Source organism: Sphaeramia orbicularis, chromosome 9 (assembly GCF_902148855.1).
Source record: "Sphaeramia orbicularis chromosome 9, fSphaOr1.1, whole genome shotgun sequence".
Classification (NCBI taxonomy): domain Eukaryota; kingdom Metazoa; phylum Chordata; class Actinopteri; order Kurtiformes; family Apogonidae; genus Sphaeramia; species Sphaeramia orbicularis.
Window position 1 is genome coordinate 38,259,939 of NC_043965.1, and position 25,993 is coordinate 38,285,931.

General features: G+C 41.8%; 1 protein-coding gene across 1 annotated transcript; it reads left to right on the forward strand.

The window, feature by feature from the left end:
• The first annotated feature begins 622 nt into the window (after positions 1 to 622).
• mxd1 (MAX dimerization protein 1) lies at positions 623 to 20,138 on the forward strand. The gene is made up of 6 exons (XM_030143085.1): positions 623 to 1,588; positions 2,246 to 2,345; positions 8,858 to 8,887; positions 14,383 to 14,497; positions 14,665 to 14,824; positions 16,422 to 20,138. The coding sequence occupies exons 1-6, from the start codon at positions 1,522 to 1,524 to the stop codon at positions 16,616 to 16,618; spliced, it is 669 nt and encodes a 222-aa protein (XP_029998945.1). The 5' UTR covers positions 623 to 1,521; the 3' UTR covers positions 16,619 to 20,138.
• Positions 20,139 to 25,993: the final 5,855 nt, after the last annotated feature.

The following is a 25,993-nucleotide window of genomic DNA, read 5'->3' on the forward strand; positions in this document are numbered from 1 at the left end:
ATTTCATGTAAATATATGTACATAATATGTTGGTGTATGTTTAAAGGCTGAGTAAAACACTCAACTAGTCTCCTTTTTGATGAATCCGTCCCATGTTTGGACGAGTGACAAGCCTGCCTTAAAATGGGAATTATTTTTCTCAAGCTGTGGCTGTACGCATGCGCGCATAAAGATTTGGCGACAGGAGAAGGCATAAGCCAATTACAAAAAAGCATGTGAATCTCACCAATCACTGATCTGGAAATAAGACCAACAACAGTACGCGAACCAATCATTGACATACACCGCGAAACAGCATGGCCAGAGGGGCGTGTCTTCTGTCACAAGCGGGCGTTGTCGCTACAGCTCGTGCACTCCTTGACCAATGGCTATCAACTGTATTAAAAAGGAACCAATGAGGGAACACACAGATGTAGCAAGGAAACTGACGTCCATTGTGGGTCATCGCAGTGTTCCACCAATGGTGTCTAGAACCAAAATGGCAGAACGAGGCGCTGAGTTGCCGCGAGTGACCACCCATCATGATGATTGACATCTCAGTAAGCCATTCATAGTTTAATATGTCGAGTCCAGTAGCCAATCATATGTCAGCAAACAGGAGCTTTGTGGTGAAGTACAGTAGTTAGCTGTCGTCTAGATCAACAAGCCACTATTTTGGAAGCAGTTTGATAAACACTCGCTGTTCTTCAGTTCATGTCAGTCGCTATCTGCGTTTCCAGCGAGACGTATCACGCGTGATCAGCGATAAACCAGCACAAAACTAGCCAGCCACATAGCCCTGAACCGTTAAGGTTGGATAGCGTCGTCGGTTGAACTTTAAGACAGCTAGCTTGTTTTTATTCCTCCATCCATTTCACTTCGGACAAGTCTGTGAAAACTGACCAAGCCAACGTTCCTTTTTTTTTTTTTTTTTTTTTTTAATTTTTAATTGGTTGAAAATTTACGACATACAATCGAGCTGGCGACAACTTTTATCGTTATTTTTTAACAAGTTGTGACGGGAGCTAACGATATCCAACTTATTGTTATTATTATTATTATTTGCCAAACAGAATATTTGAGTTGTTTTTATATGTGAAGAAGCCCTTCGTGTTGGGGTTCACAACAAGTCGCCTTTTTTCGAAGAACTACCCTAGAAAACAGTCGATATTTAGCATAATTTAGTTTTAAAAGGAGGCAAAAGCAACCTTTGCTGTTAAAGAAGTGTTGACGTCTGCCTTGACCAGCCAGCTAATGCCAAACCCCTAGCTTTACCTGAACCATTTTAACAATCAAGAAGGAAGGAACTGGTGTGTTTTTTAAACCGATTGGTGCTGTAAAGTAATCTCGACCTTTAACTTTTAAATAGCTCGTTTGATACATCGCAGGAGTAACTCTTTAACGTTACCTCTCGCCTTAAAAATAACCACCGGCAGCAACGCAAGCCGCCTGAGTGTTAGAAGAGGACCGTACCTGAGGCAGGTTGTGTACAGCCACAGAATCCCTCATCGGATTGTTACATTATCAGTGTTATTGTTGAAAATGGCGGCGATCGGAATGGTGCAGATGTTGATCGAAGCAGCCGAGTTCCTTGATCGCAGGGAACGAGGTAAAGTATTACTGTATTGTTTATTTCAGTTTTATTTTATTCATGCAGAAAATGTAGTGACACTCTGTATAATCAGGCTAATCTTTGCACCTGTCATTTATGTGCACCCTTCAGTGTTTTTTGCCCTTCATTCTTCACATCAACTTACCGAGGCATGAATTAAAAATAACCCCGTGAAGGATTTTCACAACAATACAGCATAATGCACCGCCCACTCAAATATGTGCAAATCAGTATTCAGTCATTTTTGTTTCATACTACACGAATGCAAACACACAGATGCATTTGCAGATGTTTCTATAATGACAAAAAAACAATGCATATGTGGCAGATGCAGTCAGACGTGCAGGGAGACATTGTTTTCATGGAGGCCCCTCCTTTCTCACTGTTGTGGTTAGCTAGTGGGGTTTATTCCAGTTCACGATGACATCATTGTCCAGGCTGAGAGGAGAAAATACTGTGTAAACATGTTGCACGAAGTCCATTCATTGCATGTCTGCACTTGAGCATAAGACATTAAATTCCATCAGGATTAGGATCAAATGTGGCTCAGTTTGCAGCTCTCCTGTTCCTGATTTGGCTTCGTTTCACAGCTGCTATATTTTGCATTGCCAGATATCTGAACATGTGATCACTATGTTGTTTGTCTGCCTGCAGAAGCTGAACACGGCTATGCCTCCATGCCACCCTTCATCAGCAGCCAAGAGAGGGAAAGCTTGAAAAGGAAAAGCAAAAGCAAGAAAAACATAAGTAGCAGGTAAATGCTATTGAGTTATTAATGGCTTGTAACAATACACTGAGTTTTTCATTTGTGCAACAAGCTGTCCTTCATTCCCTGCCTACTAATGTGTCAGATCAGAGTGCAAAACAAATCCTTTTTTTCTAACATCTGATTTTTATTTTTTTTTTCCCTCTGGGCAGTCTCAGATTTTCTGATGGCACTTACATTCCTGTCGATCAGGTTGTTCAAAATGTCCAGTCACATAAGCTGAATAACCAACATGCACCATAATCTCTCTATGTAATACAGATGAAGTATACATAGTATTAGAGAAAAGCTTCCTTAGTGTTAGAAGCTGTGGTAGTATGTGTGCATGTGTGGTGTACTTTAAAGCGTGAGTGACAGCAGCAAACATCAGTCTGGCTTAAAGCGGATGGCCACTCTGTAAAGGCAAACTGGGTCAGTCAAGGTGACTGCAACAGACACTTCAGTCAGGGCCACTTCCTGGCAGGTTCATTCACCTCAGTCGACACAGCTGCATGTACATAGTGTACATTCAGACAGTGTTATCACAATATGACCATAATTATCAATAATATCCTGGCAGATTTGTACCCTGTTCATTGTGTTTATACTGCAGTTTTGGATTCACAATTCAGAGCAGTTTGTAGTTCCATGCTGGTTTTGTGCTGATGTAATACTTGCTGGGTAAAGTGGGACTCATGCAAAGTGTAAACTGATGAGGCAGCAACAAAGTTTTAATATTTATTGGGACATTATGTTCCTCTGTGCATTGATTGTGTAGTGAAGTGGAAGATATACCTCTGATTAAATTTGGTATAGGGGGAAATGTATTCTATATGACCTGAGAGGGTTTATATGTTGAAACAAAGCTGAAAAACAAAGTGCTGCAAAAACACACATAGAGCTCGTTGAAGATATATTGGTTGATGATACAGGACAAACTGTTCCATATAGATACAGAATCCCTTTCAGGCCATAAATGTACTGGAGTTTGAGAAGTGGCTTTTGGTCTGAACATGAGTGCATGGTTCACATGAGGTGAGGTGTATAAGTAGACTGTATATAGTCCTGTTACCTTGGATAACCTAATGTACAACCTCCTTCAATACTTGCATGCCATAAATTACAGAGCTGCCAAACACAGTCATATGAGGACATAGTCTATACATGCGCCATTAATATTCAGTCATATCCTTTTTTGGAAAATTTACATTTACTGAATCCCAGAATCAGTCTGTTAAATGAACAGAACATTATTTTACCAAGGCATGAAATACTTTTTTGTCAGAGGAACAGGATGTTCCTTAAATATTTAGTTTAGTCTCTTAGTTTGGAGTGTGAATGTGGGGCTTGACAGTCATTCTTAAAGCTGAGCGTGAAAAATCCCAGCCCAGTCATACATTGACTAAAGCTTTAACTGTAAATCTGGTTCAGTTTACCACCGTGCTGCAATACATCTTCCAGAAGCACATGCAGTACTGAATCAAGCTCACATTAGCAAATTACCAACATTGTACTAACAGGCTGAATATCATAATTAACAACAAAGTCTTATTCATGGAGAACTATTTTGCAGAACACAAAACACAGCCCAAATGAAGCGACTGAGACCACAGATAGTCCTGCAAAAAGTATTTAAAGGGAATCATCGGCAGTACTGCAGTATTTCACTATGATGTATGTCAGCATTGGCTCCACTTTCATGGTAGTTGCTGCCTGGTTCAATCTCTGCACCATCCATCTCAAATTGGACTTCCTCATGTGTACTTCATGTTTCAGAGGCACCTGCATTAGTGTGTTTAGGTCTGAACATAACCTAACATGACACATTTTTCATGTTCAAGATGGACAGGTTGAGCAAAACATCAGTTTTTCTGCTTGTTGTATTTGACCCCTTTCTTCCTCCTGACTTTACCTTTAATGCATTAAGAACAGATACATACCGTTTTTTCTTTTGACATATTTGTACACTTAGCTGCCAAGAATATCATTTGAGGGATTCTGTAACCCTTTGAGACCCAAGAAGCGCAGCAAGATTGAGCCTGTTTTTCACGCTTTGGTGGCATGAGAGATGGAGGGAGGAAAATGTGTTGTTGGTTTGCTTTGTCAGACAGACCAGTAGCTTCAATAGGCTTATGCTTATGTTTAATATTGCATTTAACTGAATTACTGTTATTCAACAGGAAGTGTAATCTTACACATTTCATCCAAACACTGCAGCATCTTCATCTATTTCACATTACTATAGTGCCGCAAAGCCACGCTTACTGATGAGACTAGATGATTTGACATTTGAGGATGTGTTTGGCATTTACTTATTAGTGTACAGACCAGCATTTTGGTGTGGAAAAAGGGTTGGATTATGGCTTGCAGAAACCGATCATCAGTTGATCGGGCATGCTGAGTTTTATTAGTGCTGCTGCTAACACTTTGTGAAATGTAGGGCAGCTATGTATTTGAAGTCATTCAACCCAGTATGCACGAGCCCTACAGTTTCTGTTGTTTCCCCATGGCATGGATGTGTGAGTACTGGGGGAGGGGAGTCAACGTGTTTCTGTACATGTGTGTTAATAGTAGTGACTGCCCCCTCCCCCTCATTTCTCTCTCCCGTGCTCTCTCTCTTTCCTCACCTCCTCCACCCACTGTGTCTTTCCTGCTCTGTTCTGACTCTTGGCAGGCATTGGAGAGCACCAGCTCCTCCATTACATAGATGGAGAGTCCTCCCCCACCCATATATACACACACATTGAAACTACATTGCACTATGGAAATCATACAGTGATCTTGTCATCCTTGTTATGCAGGGAAATGGAGTCTTTCCAAAGGCAACGGTGGCAAAAAATACCCTTTGATGCTTGATTAATGTGGTAAATCTTGATATCAAACCCACTGAAGGGCAGTGACAAATCCCTTTGATACAAATCAGGCACCTACATGCCTCACCAAAGACCCCAAATATATCATTTACCACTGACCCCATTTGAGAGGGCTATGCAGCAGGCATTAGAATGAGCAGATTAAAGGTTGAATTAAAGGTCTCCACTGTAGGCACAGCAATTAGACTGAAAGTAATCATCTCAACAGTGATTACTTTTCTAGATGTTTGTCCTTATGAGTCACCATCAAGCACTGTGTCTTATTTGAAAAAGTAAATAACAGTGTATTGCAAGATTTTCATCTTGACGTAGGTGCCCTTGTAGATGTCCATCACTGCTTCAAAATGCCTTCCCGGCTCAGCCTTGTTGCCCGCTACACTACACCTCCCCCACTCTTGACAACCTGACTACTCGATGTTGCACACTGCCAGGTGACTTCAGCTACCTGCTAACCATGAAGACATGGAGGCCCTGTTTACACTTGGTTCCTGAACAAGAGGATCACAAGTGGACAGTGTTAATTTAAGTGCAAGTCACAGATTGATTAGATATTTTTTTAAGATTGTTTGGTAACATTTGACTCCATATCTTGTTTTGTGTAAACTACTACTGCTTCCTTGACCATGAGCGAGAAACAAACAAGAAAATGCATTATCAGTGCTTGAGGTTGTTTTAGAGACACCAAGGCTCAGAAAAATTCTAGGAACATACAGGAGGAGAGGAGTGTAGTCATTGTCTCTGTAGATTCTCATTTGCCTAGGTCATCGTTCTTCTCGGTAGTTCTTCTAGGTTCAACTGGGCTGGTTTTGCTCTTTTGAATGCAAAAAAAAAGAGCAAAACCTGTCCAGTCAAACCTAGAAGAACAAACAAGAAGACTGTAGTAGCTATTGAAATATTTCTGTCTTCCAAGCTCTCCTTGATGAACAGATCTGGTGCTTGTGCTACAGACTCGCATAATAACTTTGCCTGGGGCTGTTTCACCTTTCACCTCTTCATCCTTCGTCAGAAATGACATATTCATTAATAAAACCTGAATACAATGGTCAGCTGGATGACCTGGAGCTACACAATAGACTCAGGTGTGAAGGGGCCACATATTAGGTTTGGCCATTTTAAAAGCAGGTGTAAATGGGGCCAAAGGTGAAAGCAGCCTCACATCACTTAGTAAAAACAAACGGTAAAATGTGCACCAGAGATGGCCTTAGAAGCCTTCAAACCAGTCTGGCTGGTTTCTGGATGAGACATACAGCAGTTAAATGAATACCTGGATTGGCATTTTTATTATCCAACATCCAACGGATTGAGAGATACTGGATGAACTAATATAGTGGTTTTAGTTTCCTGAAGTGTATCAGTTTTAGTATTTTACATAAACCACTATTCTATACTATACATGTTCCAACAGCTGTAATATGTTAATAGACAGCAAAATGTGTATTTATGTACGTTTTTTGGATTTTCTTTTGAAAAGGAAGCACATAATTTTTTTAACATTATACACATATGCCATGCATAATGATTACTTGGATATATTGCATCATTTTTACAGAGCCAAACTCTATATTGATCAAAACCGTCGTTTTATAGACAGTTAGATTACACATTTTTTTCTATTCAATCTACTCTTGACAATAAAAAAGAAAAAAAAAACCTGTATAAAGGTGGAATCTTGGAAAAAAAAACAACAGTGAAACAGGCAGAATCTTTCAATGTGGTCATATCACCCAGCACTAATATCTGACAAAATGAATACATTTTAAGACACTCTGCTCTAGTTCTGATGAAGCCACTTGTGTCCATAACGCCATCTGGTTTGTTACATATCATAAGCCTATCAACTCTGAAATTGGAAAATAATGTTTAGTTGCTATTATTTAGGATACTTTCAGTTTAATGTGGAAAAAATACTTCCTTGATTCGACAGTTTATGGCAAGTAATATTTACATTTTGTGTTTTAATTTGACATTGGGATTTTCATTTTAATGAAGGTTCATGTTGGTTCCAAATATCTGTCTACTTGAAACTACTAATCATAATTTGCCTCTGGGAAAAAAAAATATTACTCATTCCAAAATGCAATAGATGGAAAGGAAATCTTAATAATATAATAACCAAGCACACATTTACAATCAACAGGATTGCAGTAGACCATGTGTTCAAATGAAACACACCAATGTGGATTTTGGTATCAATTAGAACTTGCCAATTTTTTTTTCTTCACTGTTATTGACAATTTCTAATTCTAATCAACTGTTTTATCGTTACATAAACTGAAGACGATGCTTGGTTGAAAAATATTCCTTTTTATTAAAACATAAAACCATATAAGACTAAAGAAATACATTCACATTTAATATATTATACATTAGATTAGCAAATGGGTTGCATTTTGCATGTCTCCAGGGGAATATTCTTGAGTTTGCAATTTTCAGAAAGGAAGACCTCTGTGAATAAATCTAATATGATATTTTGTCCAGCACTACTATTAATCACATCAGTATTGAGCAATTATCCTGCATTAGTCAGTATTACTTCATATCATCTGCACTGTGGCATGATATGGGTGCATTTTTAGAGAGGTAGGGGGTGTGGCGGCGAGGAGCAGCAGTCTGAGTGAGTAATATCATATCCCTTGTTATGTCACCAGCGGCTGTCTGCCCTGCACAGGAATGCACAAAGGCTAGAAGGGTGGCCAAGACTAGAGTACCCACAGCTAAAAAAATAGCTACTGTGGGCGCGCGAACGGGAGAAAACGACCCCGGGTCCATCTAGAAATCCTGTTTTGAGGTCAATAATTCAGGGCTTGAAAGTGAGCGAAGGTGGGTGTGCAGGGGTGAACGGTCATGTCGCGATGACAGCGACGGGCCTTGCGGAGCTAAAGGTGCAGAGGCTATTTTTAGGCTCTCGAGGAGGTCAGAAGGAGGTAGAGGAGAGTTCAGGAATGTGGAGCGGCTCTTCTCCTATGCCTTTTACCCCATGCCGACACCACACAACCCCCACTTAGACCCTTTTCACACAGGATGGGGCTGGGACATTCCTTTCAATAACTACATTTGACCCCATTTCTGTGTCCTCTGCATGTCTGTCGCGAAGGTTTCTGGAACATACCGTGTTAAAACTGCAGTGCAGGCCGGACACTAGCACACCTCCATCTCATGTGTACCTCCAGCACTGTGACGATTCCCCACCTTCACTCTCTATGTCATATGCACAGTGGATAATCAGGAAATATGAAGGGGCATAGTCCCATCTACTCCTGCCAGGTTCTACTGTTTTACTAGTTACTGTTACTATGTTTACCCCTGGCCTCCTCTTTACGTATCTGTGCGTGAGTGTGTGATCCTTAAAAAGCACTGGTTTCCTCCACTGTACAATCCCACCCTCCTCCTCCTCCTTCTCCTCAGTCCGGCTCCTCTTCCTCCTCTTCTTCTTTTTCTTCATCTTTTTTTTCTAGAATCTCATTTTGTCAGCCGTTCTGACTGCTCATAAACTCCCACACAGCCTTTTCTCTCTCACACTCCCCTGCAGTAATGCCTTAGACTGCAGCAACGGCTCACAGCGATGGGGGTTCCTTAGTCTGTTCATTCAGCTCTGCTCTGTTATTACGTGTGCTTTCAATTTCTCACATTTTGTTTTCATCTCCGCAGGTCTACGCACAATGAAATGGAAAAGAACAGGTATGTAAAAATGTCCCTGTGTTTCAGTGATTGTTTGCCTGATGCTGTTCCTTAGTTATAATGAAGTCCAGCTCCCAATACACAGATCCCTCCCCCACAGTCACTATGGAGAGAGTCTGGAAATTGACGGACTCTGCAAAACATCATTTTGAGCACTTTCAAATATACAAAAATTTATAAGAATAAAACATTAAATTGTAGATTGATTTACTGTTAGGCAGGTGTAGCATGCTGTTCATGTCGTTTAAGTATGTAAGTGGGTGAGAAATGTTCATGTCCTCTTCCTGTTGTTAATTTGAGTCTGAGGTATTAAAACTATCAGAAGGAATATGGGTGCTTCTATGAAACTGGGTTTATTTTGGTACCTGGCACTTTGCCGGCTTTTTTAGACCCAATAATAAAAGAGAAATGTAGACACATTTCTCCCCAGGATGTACCTAATGATGACCTCAGATAAATGCAAAAAAAATTATACTCTTGTTCTGAGCCATCTCAAAATTGATGAATTTTTAATAAAAATATTGGGGCCAAAAATAGGACCAAAATTGGGACAGAAAAAGCTACCTAGGTGTCAGTGCATTTGATCTGGACCACATGGCTTGAAGTGGTCTTATATACCACTATAAATAAGGACACTGTTAAATTTGACGATCCTAGTGGTTGTTCTAATCCAGACATGCAGATTTTTCATGAATCTCAGTCTCATTTCAGGTTTCATGTGTAGCCCATTGTGTCCTCTCATATTACGTGCAGAACCTGCCCAGTTAAATACAAATAAATCGTGAGTGATTTTTCAACAGCGGTCATTTTTGTGAAACACATTGCCTTGCATAATTAGTTCAATTCCCAAAATGTACCAGTGAGAGAATAAAGAGATATTCGGAAAAAAAAACAGTAGCGTGTAATTTTCGTGTCCTTTTTACTGTGTTACATAAAAACAATATAAAAATAACATAAAAATGTGCTTTATCTGAAAAATTGTTTCTTTTATTTCAGTAAATATTTCTATCTAAAATAGACCCAAAAGTGCTTCCATACTTGCTTCATAACATTAGTCTACATCTGGTTTGAATATTTAGTCCCTCTGTCCTGCTTTTAGGGACCAGTTTCATAAAAGCACTCATATCTCAGCCTGATACTGCAAAACACAACAGGTGCCAAAATAACAGCATAGCACCATCACAGGCAAGTTAATACTATTCATAGACTTCAAGGGGGCGGGGGTTGTGTCCTTTTTTTGCATGTAAACAAACAGCCAGAAATGTGAAATGCACCAAGCAACTATTGGATAGGTTTCTGGAAGTATTCTTCACAATTTTTTTTTTTTTTTTTTTTTGGGGGGGGGGATGTCCAGTTCATACCCCGGTTTACATAGAACTGTGCATATTAACACAAAAAATTTGAACACCACTTCCCCATTTAATCCCTTCAATCACTATCTTGCACCTAATAAACCTGCTGACATCCAAAGCTTTCATAATTTCTCAAAGTATGCGCTTCTCTTTTCAATCACAAATGTAGGCTGTGCATCTCTACCACTGCATCTCACACTGTTGGCTGGTTGTGTACCAGGCCCAGCTGAATGTAACCACAGCACCAGCCCTAACTGAGACACATACTGTGAATGCACATGTCCAGAGAATTCTCCTAAAACCTGTGCATCCATCATTTCAATCAGGAAAGTTTAGACTAATAGTGGAATACTAGTGAATATACACAGTATTATTTCATTCCATGTTCATACTATCTGCAGTAAACAGCTCCCAAACCCCTTATAAAGGTTTTCTATGTATGTAAAATAATGAAACAAACTACATCTAACAACAGAGAACAAAGCATACGACTGTTATCTTGCACTGCTGCGTGGTACTCCTGACTCGTTACTATGGGAACTATTTCCATTGCTCCTTTTCTGTTGATATGACATTTCGAAGGGTACAGTACGCTGTCATTGTTAAAAAACATAACTGATGTAATGATGGGCTGTTGGCTACTGCTAAGAAAACCACTGTGAGACTGATGAGACAACTGAGGGATCATTGTTGGATCGAGTGACTTGGTGCCCTTTTGCACCTGACAGAAGCTGATCTTGTTTCGAAAAGCTACAGCTGGAGTCTCAACAAAACGATTGTAGGGTTCGTAAACCTATACCACGTTTAGGCTATGAATCCATATCTGATGTCCTCCAGTGAATGAGGGACAGGGTGTTATTAAAGGGACTGGACAACACAAATGGCATTTTGATATATGATCACACTGAGTTTAGAACAGTGCAAAAGAAAGAAACTGTTTGCATGGAGCGCATAGTCATCATAATTATTTTGACAGGCCTTGTGATCCGATTCATGGTTTTACAGGTTTTTACTTTCAGTAAAAAAATGTATGTAAAATGATGTTCTGATTTACATTCTGAGATGTGAAGTCGAAGCATCTCGGTAGCATCTCAAGGATTTGATTTGTTGTGAAACATTTTAGCTTTTATCAAACAACTGCAGCATCTCAGGTTTGGATCTTGGACTTGATGAATTTTTTAAGCCAAGTCATATTTACTAGCATATGCACTGAACAGTTAAAGCAAACACTACAAATTCAACAACTGCATAAAATGACACAGAAAATCGTAACACATAATCCTGTGCAACCGTGGGAGAAATTGTAAAAATAAAAGTCCCTCTGATGCCTTCAGTCTGAGGATCTTATTTGAATAAATGTGATGCATTCAGAGAGCTGATGAATTTAACCATCCTGTAATATGCTATAATACACTCATAATAGCAATAAAAAGATGCCTGTGTTTCAGTTGTTCAAGTCAAAATGGATGCCTCCAGGCTGTTTGTTACAGGAAAGTGTTTTTGCTGCATGGTACAATTGAGGAAACAGATTTTATACAGATAATTTGTGCTGTGTGATATTGAGCACATTTTGGCTGGGGATAGTTTCACACATTAATAAACCCAAACTGAACCGAGGCTTCTTTTTCGTGCTGTCTGAGTGTCTGTTTTTCTTAGTGCTCTCTGTATGCGCTAGCTGATCCAAACTAGCAGCCTGAATAATACATGGCACTGAAGCCTGTGCCTGGGATTTAGTCCTGTGCATGTCACCCTGCGCCAGATGAACAAATGCCTCAGCACAGAGTCAGACTTATGAGCACAACTCGTCATGTTACACTAGTGAACATTCCTAGCCTTTAGCCAGTTTCTCCCACCACTGAGGCTGACAAAGGAAGCCGTCAAAGGCGGATTGTAAATTACTCATAGAGACCCACTGCATGCAACAACACCCATCCCCCACCTGCCATGTATGTGCCTCAGTAATATCTCCATACACACATCATTCAGTAAAAGCTTATTTAGTGCAGCTCCCCTCTCGTCTGTCATTGCGCACGGGAACAGGGGCGTGCATGTTTGTGTAACACGACTCCAGCCCAGCCTCTTCTGCACGCAAAGCCCAACTAGCTGGCCGTGGGCGGTCACTGTCGGGGGTCAAAGGGCAAGAGCGAGGAAAACAGGTGATTTATGACTCCTCCGTCAAAGGGCGCACTGCTGACCCAGTAGTACTTTTTAGTAGGTGAGAGGATAGCATGAGAGAAACTATTTTTGGCTACAAGAAATGACCTGACTGTGACCGTTTTTTACGCAGCGCTTCAGCTTGCAAATTCATCTTATTCATCAGCTGAACTCACACAAGCCACTGCAGAACAGGACAAGGGTGCAGAAGTAGGACACAGAAATGTAGGTTCTATTCCTGAGGCTATTAGCACACAGGCCTGCAGGTCTACACTCACCTATTGACACACTGCACTGAACAAGAATAACCTGTTGCAGAAGTGTTGTTGCCGGTGAGAGCCACCGCCACACCTTCACTATCGTGCACTGTATTTAAGTCTTGCAGACACCATGTGACCTGGAATGTTTCATGAGTCTGTTGGTTGTCAGCGGTGTTTAACAAACATCAGCTCACCCCGCTGATCCCTTATTATGTCAGAACAACACAAGCGAGGGCATTTCCATGTTATGTAATAGCAGTCTGCGCGCCCTTTGGACTGCGTCAGCTGAGAAACAAGCACTTGGTTTCGGCTGCTGAATACTGCTTTGCATGGGCTCCATTTGCATTGTGTGTGTGTACTTTTAATTGGGAAAGGTGGGACAGTACTTGTGTGCATCCTTTGTCTGCATTCAAATCGATGTGTTTTCTCCCCATTCTTATTTGAATGAAGTCTTTCCGGCAGTGACGCTCATATCAGGGCTACCTGCAGCAGGCAGTAAATGAATAGCTCATCCAGCCCTTCAGCTGCTGAAAACCATTTTAACAAGTGACGTGCACACACCCACTCGCTCAGGCACACAGACACGTACGCACTCAGCCGAGGCTGGAGCTGGAGGTGTGTGTTGTGTAACAGCGGGGTCAAGTGGTCACAAACACCCACCAGACCTCAGCAGCTGCCAAGGCTGCCAGCTTAGAGAGCAATACAGGAGGAAGTGGGGTGGAGATGAGAAATGTAAATGTGAACTGTGGGGGAGAGGGATGTTGCAGTAAGGAGCCGGTTTAGATCTGAACATATGTCTCTGATGATGCTGTGGATTTCCACAGATTCCTGGTCAAAGGAGGGTTTGGTCAACAATGCTCAGTCATATGTAATAATCATGTTAAAGTATAGGCCTCTTCTGACAGTAGTAAAACACAGACATGGGAAGCCTGTTTATTTTTAACTCAACAGACATTTCACTCTTAACACACACAGCTGCAACTAATAGGGGAGAGTTATAAAGCAGAGGGACTTGGAAAATAATAATATAGAAATATGAACTTAACAATATTTGACTTTTCAGACCTTAAGGTATCATATCAGCCAGAGCAGAACTTTACAAAAATAGAAGGAAAAAGCCCAATGTGACCCCTTCGACACCTAACAAACCCCTAAGAAACCCGCATTTTTTCATATACATGTGTACATATTGCTCCATTAATTTGTGCAACTTGATTCTTCAACAGTGGAGTCGTAGCCGTAACTTTTTTTTCTACTGAACCATAAAGAGCAGGCTAACTGAACGACCAGTCCGCCAAGCAAACAAATATTTGTTAAAGAAGACAGAGCAGCTGAAAGTTAACCGTCTCAGCTCTTTTCTGTACAGCATGCAGTTATGTAATTTTAATTGTAAGAATTTCAAGAATTATAGTTTTAATTGAGCAAATGAACTCTGCTTAATTATAACTCTGGCTTTCCTGATTTTTAATCCTAGTTTTGCTAAAATCTGATTAGAGTAAATCTTAGATATAAAACTGTTAATCTCTTCATTTCAGCACTAATATATCACAAGTCTGGTATCTTTAAACAAATAGTAATCTCAAATAGAGCCCCTTAATTTAAAAAAAAAAAAGCTTTTTCTGGCTGTGTTCCTCTTCATACAGCTTTGCAGTTAATCACAAAGCCTCACTGTGCATCTGTGACGAGTAAAATGATGAGTTTTTCTCTGTGTTTTGTCTTGTGTCTTCAGACGAGCACATCTACGGTTGTGTTTAGAGCGCTTGAAATCCCTCGTTCCCCTGGGACCAGATGCTAACAGGCACACCACCCTCAGCCTGCTGATGAAGGCCAAAGATCACATCAAGGTAAGTGTGGTACTTGGCTAATCAGTGTGAAGAGGGCAATTTGTTGACAGCAGTGGTGGGTAAGTATGTTAGCGTATTAGCCGCAACGCCACACACAGGACAGATATAGCTGTGGAGCTTTTTGACAGCTGCTTAATCTGAAGTTTTCCTCACTTAACCCCCCGCAGAGGTTGGAGGAGAGTGACAGGAGAGCTCAACACACCTTAGAGCAGCTACAACGGGAGCGGAGACACCTGAGGAGGCGTCTGGAGCAGCTGGGGGTGGAGAGGACCCGCATGGACAGCACCGGGTCCACTCAGTCCTCGGACAAGTCCGATTCCGACCAGGGTGAGCCTTACCCACCGACTAACTGACTTCTACTCCCACAAATGACACAAACAGTAACAGATGACTTTTTTTTTTTTTAATACTGATGTAATTATTCACAGCGTGTGGTTAGAAAGTGAAGAAACCACAGAGCCATTTATCAAGTCCTTAACAGCTGTCTTCCCTTAAATCCAATTATGCAAAAGTCGAATGAAAAAAGCTACTGAGGAGACTGTTTTGCAGATTTAAAATGTTTAAGTGTGTATTACTGAGCATTAGAGGCAGATATGCATTAGTGTGTTTGACTTATAGGAAGCCAGAATTGTACCATGTTAATCCAGTCCACCCAAACCATTTGAAATAATATGTAAATGTGTACTTTGGTGATTTAAAATCTAATAAACTCCATTAATAGTGAAGTGACATAAGTGTGACACAGACAGAAGTAGCTGTTACATGAACTGACATTTTGACACATTCCATAAAAAGAGGCACAGGAGGATTTAATGTCATTCGTGGTACTAGTCACATCTGTGCTTTTTCAGTTTAGATGTGTCATAATGTCTGAGAGTCAACCTCTGGTCAAAACAAGCAATATGAAGCCATCAGCTCAGGATGCAGAGGTTGTGTATTACAGCGCTCTCCCTCCAGACCACATCCCCTCAGTCAGGACTGAGTTGTAAAACAGCTGCATTTAGTAGGTGGAACAAATATTGGTTTAGATAAAACTCGACAGTGAACCTTTGAACTTTCCAAAGAATCTGTGGTCCATGGATGTTGGATGTTTCCCAGCATACAGTATGAAGGCAATATATGTTATTTTGGTGCAGCAGTAACACAAAGGAAAGCAAGAGAGCATACAAAAGCCTTAACAGTTGCTTGCACAGTAGTGAGTTATGTGCTGTGACTGTTAACTGTTAGGTAAGTGGTAAAAAAATGCTATTTGCATTTAATGCTATATTGAAATGGAAATGTGAAGGTTTTTCCACCTGCATGACAGACCCAGTCAGTGTCTTTGCATGCAGACGCACACCAGCTCTACCATTTTTAGATGTCTGTGTCGTGCTTTCATAGCATTCAAGTTGAACAGCAGCGACTTTGGCCCTCTGTGACATCCCATACTTTATAGCAAATACTTTATCACAAACATGTAATAGCAAAATTAGATGGGATTATTATGTTGAAATATGCTGATTATTTGAGAAAGTATAAAAGCATTATAATGGATATTTAACCATGAATGAAAGAGATTTGAGTTTGGTGTTGAGTCATGCAATGAAAATAATTTTCAGCAGAGGAATGTTTAGGTCGAGCAGTTTTCACTGTGACACCTCAGTGATGAAACACATTATTTGGGGTCAATGATTGGACAGAAGACAGGCTTGGGACTACATCTACCTCTGTTCAAGCCTGAATAGAAGTCTGAAGTGAAGTAAAACTCCTTTTAGCGGATCAGAATGTACATTGGTTGACTAGGTACAGGTACAGACAAAGGGACAGTCAGAACTTGTCTAAGTCATGGAACATAAAGGTCTGTCATTTATTTGATGTCATGCTAGACTTCTCAACGGTAAAACAGCATCACTAAATGTAATTGTGGTCTCTTATGTGCCAACAGAGGACCTGGATGTGGACGTGGAGGGGACGGACTACCTGCTGGGTGACCTGGAGTGGAGCACCAGCAGTGTGAGTGACTCAGGGGACGAGCGAGGCAGCCTGCGCAGCAGCTGTAGTGACGAGGGCTACTCCAGCGCCAGCCTGCAGCGCCTGCAGGACACTCAGGAGAGGGCCAAGCAGCTGGGCTGCAGCCTATAAACAGCACTGCTCATTTACCCAACTCCCACCTCCTCCTCTTATCCAGTCCCATCCCACAATTGTGTCCCCACTCCCTGATCCTGCTCAGAGCCCACACCCACGCCCTGCCTCCCACCCACTCCCTACCTTCCCGGGCTGACCAAGTCTGAGGCATTTCCTTGGCCTCTGTGGACTTTATGTCCTGTCACTGACTTCCATTCAGACTGCAACACCTTCGAGACACCCACCCACATGCAGCACATCATCAGCGGTCAGTCTTTAGGGTGTCCCCACTCTGCTCTGCACCAATCAAATGAGTGGGATTTTAAAGACACTCCAGCCACCCCTCTGTTCCTCCGTCCATCAGAAACACAATTTTCAGCCAGAGAATGTTACCACACAATATCCCACTGCCTCTTTTTTCTATGCCTCAAGAGCCATGGGAAGCACTTACGAGATTTCATTCTTACTTCACACACACATGCATATACACGGACACACACACAGCCCTCCATCGCTCCTAGTTGTTCAATGAGACAGAGTCCTCCCAAAGGTGTGACACAGATGAGGGGCTTTTTTAGCGCCCTGCTCACCAGTAAAACATCTGTGCATGGGATTTTGCACTTAAAATTGCTTTTGTAAACAAAACTGTGTCATCTTTTTCAAACACTGTCTCTAAAACTTAAAGGCCCCTAGGACAGGTTTTGTAGTAATGTTACCAGATAAAGTTGTCAATCATCTAATGAGTGTTTAGGAAGGGAAAGATGTGATTTTTGCTTGTGTGATACAGCACAGGGAAGTTTGTGGACACTAAGCTAGACTGTTTTGTGGTGTTTAACTGTCAGGGCCGACAGCAATACATCCCTTAGTACCCAGGCTTGAAAGCCAGGCTCTTAATTACCCTGTAATTTTATGTCCACACCTGCTATTCTGAGGAAAAAGTAACAAAAAAACAAACAAAAAATAATTGTGCAGCATGAGATTGTGAAGGGGCTGGGGGATATGGGAGGTTTTTGCGGGTGGGTTTGATGTTTTCTGCCTCTCTCTGATGACTGTGGCGTTTTTACATCATCCTTTTATCATATGTGTGTATGTCGTTGGTCACGTATGAACCTGGCGACAACAGGGGTCACTTGATTGTTAAATGTACAGCAGCCATCAGGCCAAATGCTGGTATATTTTGGCAGGTGCTGGTACATTTCTGTACACTACTTCACTGCCCCCGTTCACCAGGTTATTATTGGAAGGGAAGAGCTTATCTACTGAGAGCAGTCGAAAGACTGAGCACATTCCACTATGTCGAGGGGACAGGCAGGTGAGACTGAGAGCATTATTTTTTTGCACGTGGATGCTCCTGCCAATTATTTATGAAGGGGTTTTAGTTTGGTACAGACGGGTTAGCATGGAATAAACAACTGGCTTTGAATTTTCAGAGGGAACATGGACATGGACATCCAGAACCTTCGTCTGTGTGTTTGCGTCTGAAAAGCACCGAAATGTTAAAACCACAGATTTTCCCTCATTTGCCTTGCCTTTATATCTATTTATTGTTTCAGCAAAAAAGAACCTTTTGATGTAAATAGTTTACAGAAAGATCTCTATGTCTATCAAGAAATGTATTTATTAGCTACACTAAATATATAGAAAAAGTATATATATTTAATTAGTCATAGCCTATGTTCTTGTGAGGTTTGAGAGTTTCCAATGTGTAGTTTGTTTGCACAGCCTAGTCAATCCTTAGAATACTTTAGACCTGTCTCTTGTGCCTCAAGGCTTTTGTGTCTGTTCAGAATTCGACACGGTGCTCCTAGAAAAATGAAATGTTTTCTTTGTGGTTGATTACATTTTTTAGCTGTTTTCAAAGCCATCCTGCCCTGAACTGGGGGAATAATAGGACAAAAAAATCTAAATAATCTATGAAAATGTGAATTAAAAAGTATAAAAGTGAGACGAGCAGGTGTTGTGGTGGAGAAGGGGAGGTTCCTCCGGCAAAGCTTTTTGGCACCTCAGAAACAAATGGTGACACCTCCCCATGAGATTTTAGTATCATCGGATAATGTATAACACACATTACAAGGCAGGAGGAGGTTTTCAGCTTTTTGAATGTAAATGTTCTCAATTCTGTAGTGAAACTAAAGCCAAAGGAAGCTCCTGCTCCTGCATCCGTCACCTGTGAGCTCAGATAAAGCATGAAGATGGTACACCAAAAAAAAGAAAAATCTGAAAAAAAAATATTATATAAATTATATATATATATATATATATATATATATATATATATATATACATATAGGATTGTTTAGTCTTTTAGTGTGGATTGCTGCTTTTTTGTCAAAGTCAAACCTTTTCAGATGGAGAACTGTGTAGCCACACTAGAAGGGGAAATGTATTAAAAGTGTATGTGAGTGGGCAGGTGTGTTCACTGAAATACCGTCTGTCAACGTGTGCATGAGTGTATATGAGTGTGAGAGTGTTTATTTCGTCACTGTCCTCAGAGAGAAATTTTTCGGGGTGGTTTAGGGTGGGTGGTTTGGAGAAAAAAACAATTTGTAAAGCTATGTTTCTGTTCTGGTTTTTCTGTTCAGTTGTTTACTAGTAAAATGCAAAAAAAAAAGTCCACTTGACAAAGACTTCATGTATTAACCTAAGCATTAATGTTTGTCTAGGGGAGTCCTGTCTCCTCTGTATTCTCCATCCATGACCTGTTACGCGCCAAACTGCATGTATGTGTATGTGTGTGTTTTCCTACATACGTGCATGTGTTTGCACATGCGCGTATGTGGGAGTGTGACTCCCTCCTCCACGTGCTGCGTTGGCATCCATGGTGCAGGCGAGGCGGATGTAGTGGGAAGGGGGTGCAGTGTTAAGTGTCTATGATGCATAGACGCTTATGTCCCCACCCCACCCCCCACCACCTTCTTCCCCCTCTACAAAGACCCTGGTGCTCTCAGCATCTGCCTTAGGAAGCAGGTGTGGAATCTCTCAAAGAACAAGACTACAGTCCGACCAGTTGTTTAAGCTACAGGTTTCAGCATCAGGGGATCTCATGTTCTCATGTCTTTATTTGGTTTGCACATTTTGTCCCTGCATACAAAGTGGCTAATAATGCCTTAAAACAGACACAAATGTAAGACCTAACAAAAGTATATATGTATGAGTGTATATGATATATCGAAATGTATCACAAAGGTCATTCCTTTTCATTGTGACGGTCTCAGGCGTGGTGCTTTCATGCATTACAGTTACACACACTTCAACACAGACACACCGCATCATAGCTCCATGAACATCTTTGTCGCCTGCTGCCTTTCTCGTCAGAAAGGTCAAAATGTCTCTTTGTTGATCAGTAATAACTAAAGGTGGACGTTTTGTGCACTTACTTTTTAAGAATTGGAGAATTTGGACCGTGTCTTCTAAAGAAATCACTTCAGATGTGGGTAACCCTTTGAAAATGAAATGTAGAATGCAAGGGAGAATGCAATTTATATTTGCCAGTGATATTAAAGGAATAAAACATTTGAAACCCTTGTTTACCTACCTAGCAATGTGTCATTGTCATTATTTGTGCTTCAGTGCAGTTGAACACACAGTCTCCATAATAATTAGATTCTGAACAAATGAAGGCTTTAACGGTGGAACCCAGCCCACTGGTTTCTCGTACAATGAACCATCTTCATGTGGAGGTTGAAGAGACAGTAATGAGAAGGTTTTTGCACAACAAATGAAAGAACGCCAGCATGGGGGCTTGATCCTCGCCAGCCATCAACTGTCTTTTAGAGTAATCTTCTGGCCAAATCCCAGGTTTGTATGATCGCAGCCATCTGACTGCAGCTCAATAACCAACACACACAAAGCTGGGGTAGAAGGAAGAGGGGGATGGGCATCTTGAAAAGCATCCCACATCCCTTCTGGAGCTGTCTGACTGCTGAGGGGGAAGGGAAGGAGATTTTCCTACCATGGAGAGCTCTCAGTTCTCCATTATTGTAGCCTCAATGCTATTTCACTAGAAGTTACGCTCTAGAAGTGTTTATCTTGGCCTGTGTCCTCGTGTTAACTGTCTTCACCATTTCACTCCGTCAACAAATGCATCACACTAAACTAGAATACACTACCACGAGAATGTAGTGCAGAGGTGTTAGGCTGTTGGACAGACAAACTGTCGCATTTTATCAAGTAAGAATTCCATTTCAAAATAAAACATTCGGAAATATCTATCTATCTATCTATCTATCTATCTATCTATCTATCTATCTATCTATCTATCTATCTATCTATCTATCTATCTATCTATCTATCTATCTATCTATCTATCTATCTATCTATCTATCTATCTATCTATCTATCTATCTATCTTCACACTTCTTACCCACTACATTGTAAATAATGATGTAGCTACTTTTTAATCCATGTTTGAAAGCTGATGTTAGCTTGCTAGCTGGTTTCAGGTTCCAATATTTCATCTCCTTTCAGTCCATCGGCAACCATCCACTTGCAAATGTGTTTATTTTTTATGTTTATGAGCTAAATGATAAAATATATCTCATAAGTTGAGAGATTCTTCATCTTTAACTATGCTAAATAAACTTTTTAAAACCCTCTTTGGAAAATGCAGTCACAAAAACAAGCTGGGTTTTCTGAACTCATGAAGATTTGACTTTTCTTTAAGACATGTGGTTCTCTCAGGCAGCAGCTAGAAGAATATGATGCACTGCTTTACATTAAAATGAATTCAACTTTAAATATCTACAGCAATAAAATGCAACGTACACATTAATACAGTGGATACGATCGTACAACACTGACAAAGACCATTTCACTGCACAGTGACTTCATACATAACACATATTATTGATTATAGCACAGGTGTCAAACATGCGGCCCGGGGGCCAAATCCGGCCCACCAAAGGGTCCAGTTTGGCCCTTGGGATGAATTTGTGAAATGCAAAATTACACTGAAGATGTTAACAATTCTTTTAGTTCAGGTTCCATATTCAGACCAATTCAATCTAAAGCGAGTCAGACCAGTAAAATACTATCATAATAACATAGAAATGACAACTCCAAATGTTTCTCTTTGTAACTATAAATATTGTCATGTATTTACATTAAAACAAAGTATAACTTTTTGTTTTGTTTTTCCCGGTTGGTGACATGTCTGTTTTTATACTGTATATATATTTACACTTCCTTTCTTCTTTAAACTTTTGCACTACGCATCACCAGAGAGTTGTCACTTACAATTTCGTTGTACATATGTATAATGACAATAAAGGCATTCTATTCTATTCTATTCTATTCTATTCTATTCTATTCTATTCTATAATTTTGCAAAAAATGCAAATAACCTGAAATGTCTTAAGAGAAGCAAGTACAATTTTAACAATATTTTACCTGTTATTAAATGTTTTGTGTGTTTGTAGATCCACTGTGATCTGTAAGTTATAATGTACATGTGTGAATGATAAACTGAGGCATAATATTGTTAAAATTACACTTATTTTTTCAGTTTGTTCATGTTATTCACAACTTTTGAAAGGATAGTTTGTAGATGTAAACCTGTTCATAAAGTAAATTAACTTTTTTCGCTCTAAAAAAGAGAGAAAAGTTTGGAGTTGACATTATTTATATATTACTGTGTTATTATTTTACTGGTTTGGCCCACTTTAGATCAAATTTAGCTGAATCTGGCCCCTGCAATAAAATGAGTTTGACACCCCTGGATTATAGTAAACACATGAGGTTAATCTATAGTAGTAAAATGTCATATTTTATCCTTAAGTCAAAACTTTGAAGTGTACACAAAAAGGCACACCTTGAGTCTATTTGGTTCATGAAACAGGAGACAGGCACCGCATTGCAGCTCAGCTCCAGCCAAGCACAACACACTCTACTGCGTGTATTGACATGATCTTCCAGCCGGTGTGTGCATGTGTGTGTGTGTGTGTAGGAATGTTAGTGACAGAGCAGTGTAAGTGGTGTGTTTGTCAGAGTTGTAGGCCTACTGACCCACCTATCCTTAGCCTGCTTAGCTTAGTCAAATCGAGCAGCTTATCCAGGCTGTGCACACCCAGCTTAACCTTCACCTCCTACTGGTCACACACACACACACACACACACACACACACACACTCAAAGAATCACACGTGCAAACGGCAATGTAGGCACTTAATGCAACACACAAATGTGACACACCCAAGGAATATAATTAGACTTGGAACCACAAATTGTGTGTGCCATGGAAACACATGGAACCAAGCGCTTAGGAGCAATTGAACGCACCATTCAATCACTTATAGGCCTCAAGTCACAGTAGAGAGCGCTAAAACAACAGCTCCGACCCCCAGACTCTCTCAAAGTCATACCTAATGCTGATGATGCTGATGATGACTTCAATACCAAGGGACTTCATTTTATCTTAATTGTAGTGACGGTTAAAAATCCTACCCTGCACAGTATTTAGTGTTTCCAGTGGTTGTTCCATGCTTCTCTGATATATAACAGCAGCTGATTTCCTCCCTCACTTTCCTATTTTCTGTTTTTTTTTATGTGAATAAAAAAATGCAAATTTGAAAGCCTTTTCAGTGTCATAAATGAATCAGATTAACAGTGGTGGTACTCCTGCAATTGCTGAAATGCAAGGTAGCAATTAGCGGTCAAGTCAATGTAATGGTGCTGGTACAAACACAGAATCCAAATGCAGAACTCAAACGACAAAAATATAATTCAAAAGGTTTATTTATCACACACAGGTGAAAAATAATGAACAGTGACAGAATCTTGAGGATAATGGTAGTTGATATCCTTCTCTGATTCGTTCTCTGGATCGGGGGCGACAGCCCGTCTCCCCGTACAGTGTTTGGGGTTTCTCTCCCGACTAGGGAGAAGCAAAGGGAGGTCAGGGACGGAAACAGGTCATACACAGGCAGGCAAATTCTCGGGCGACAGGACATAAGGACAAGACAAAACTCACGTACCGATAGTCAGGGCGAGAAGGTCAAAACCAGGAATCAGGAGAGGCAGACAAAAACCAGACAGGGAGCAGGCAGAAGACGAAAAACCGAGGGATCCAAAAACAGGTCAAAAACAGGCAGGCAAACGAACAAACGAGGTCAAAACGCTGGTCTGAACTGCTAGAGTTACAAACTGGCGAATAACCTAGGGGAGAGACAGGGTTTAAATACACAAAAGGGAGGGAAGACAACTAGACACAGGTGAAGCAAATCAGGGCGGAGACAGGTAATCAGAACAGAGGTCAGGATGAACGGGGAACAGGAAGTAAAGACGACAGACAAGACACATGAGGGAAAACTTAACAAAATAAAACAGGAAGTGACAAACAAAACATAAAAGACAGACAAGACCAGACTAGCGTCTGGCAGCAGGTATGACAGTACCCCCCCCCTCCTAGGGACGGCACCAGATGGACCAGGGACATCAGGATGGTTCCGATGGAACTGTCGGATAAGGTCCGGGTCCAGGATGCGGGATGCTGGCACCCAGGAGCGCTCCTCAGGTCCATAACCCTCCCAGTCCACAAGGTATTGGAACCCTCTCCCCCGGCGCCGAGCTGCCATCAAACGCCGGACCGTGTAGGCTGGATCCCCGTCAATCATCCGAGGAGGGGGAGGAGGTTGGGTGGGCGGGACCAGACGACTTTCCTTCACGGGTTTAATTTGGCTGACGTGAAAGGTGGGATGGATTCTCATGGACCTTGGTAACTTCAGGCGAACAGAAACAGGATTAATAATTTTCGAGATAGGGAATGGACCAACAAACCTGGGTGCCAACTTGCGACTCTCTATCCGGAGAGGGAGGTGTTTCGCGGATAGCCAAACCCTCTGATCAGGATGGTAAACAGGAGCGGGGGTCCTATGGGCATCCGCCGAGGTCTTGTAACGGCCTGACGCCTTCAATAGGGCTTGTCTAGCTCGAGTCCAGGTCCTCTTGCAACGGTGGATGAGAGCCAGGGCCGAGGGCACGCCCACCTCCTTCTCCAGGGACGGAAACAAGGGCGGCTGATAACCATAAACCACATGAAAAGGTGAAAGCCCAGAGGAAGCACTGGGCAGTGAATTATGGTAATAACTCCACCCACAACAGATGTCGGCTCCAGGAGGCGGGATTCTGGGAGGCCAGCACACGGAGGCCCACTTCCAGGACCTGGTTCAGCCTCTCAGTTTGGCCATTGGACTGCAGATGAAAACCAGAAGACAGACTGACAGAAGCACCAACAAGAGAACAAAAGGCTTTCCAAAAACTGGCAATGAACTGAGGCCCCCTATCGGAGACCACGTCTCTGGGGAAACCATGCAGGCGGAAAACATGAGTCAATAGCGCCTCCGCTGTCTCTTTAGCCGAGGGCAGTTTAGACAAGGGAATAAAATGCACCATCTTGGAAAATCTATCCACTACGGTGAGAACCACCGTGTTACCATTAGACGGGGGCAAACCAGTCACAAAATCCAGGGCGATGTCCGACCAGGGTCTCTTGGGGACAGGCAAAGGACACAGCTCCCCCATGGGAGCCCTATTAGAGGCCTTACAGGCAGCGCACACAGGACAGGCAGCCACATATTCAGCAACCTCCTTTTCCATGGCAGGCCACCAAAAGCGCTGTTTCACCACAAACAAGGTCCTCTTCACCCCGGGATGGCACGCCATCTTCGACGCATGGCCCCATTGGATCACCTGAGAACGAAGGTGCGGAGGAACAAACAGACGGTCTGGCGGGACGCCATCCGGAACTTCACAGTCATTAAGGGCCTCCATGACCAATTTCTCAACCCCCCACTGAAAAGCCCCTACCACACAGGAACTAGGCAGAATAGTCTCAGGTTCAGACAGGGGAGTGTCAGGAGAGAAGACCCTGGAGAGAGCATCCGGCTTCCCATTCTTAGAGCCAGGACGGTAGGAAAGGGTGAAGTTAAAACGGGTGAAGAAAAGAGCCCACCTGGCCTGACGAGAGTTGAGGCGTTTCGCTGAGCGTAGATACTCCAGGTTCTTGTGGTCCGTCCAGATAAGAAATGGCACGTCCGTCCCCTCCAACCAATGGCGCCACTCCTCCAGCGCCACCTTAATAGCCAGCAGTTCACGATTTCCAATATCATAATTCCTTTCGGCCGGTGACAATCTCTTAGAGAGAAAAGCGCAGGGGTGGAGTCTGTTATCAGTAGGAGAGCGTTGAGAAATAACCGCCCCAACGCCCAAATCGGAGGCGTCGACCTCCACCACAAACTGCAGAGCTGGGTCAGGAATGGACAGGATGGGTGCCGAGGAAAACGCCCTCTTCAGGTGGTTAAAAGCCTTTTCAGCCTCGGGACTCCACCTGAACACAGACTTGGAAGAGGTGAGAGAATGCAGGGGGGCAGCCACACTGCTGAACCCCCGAATAAACTT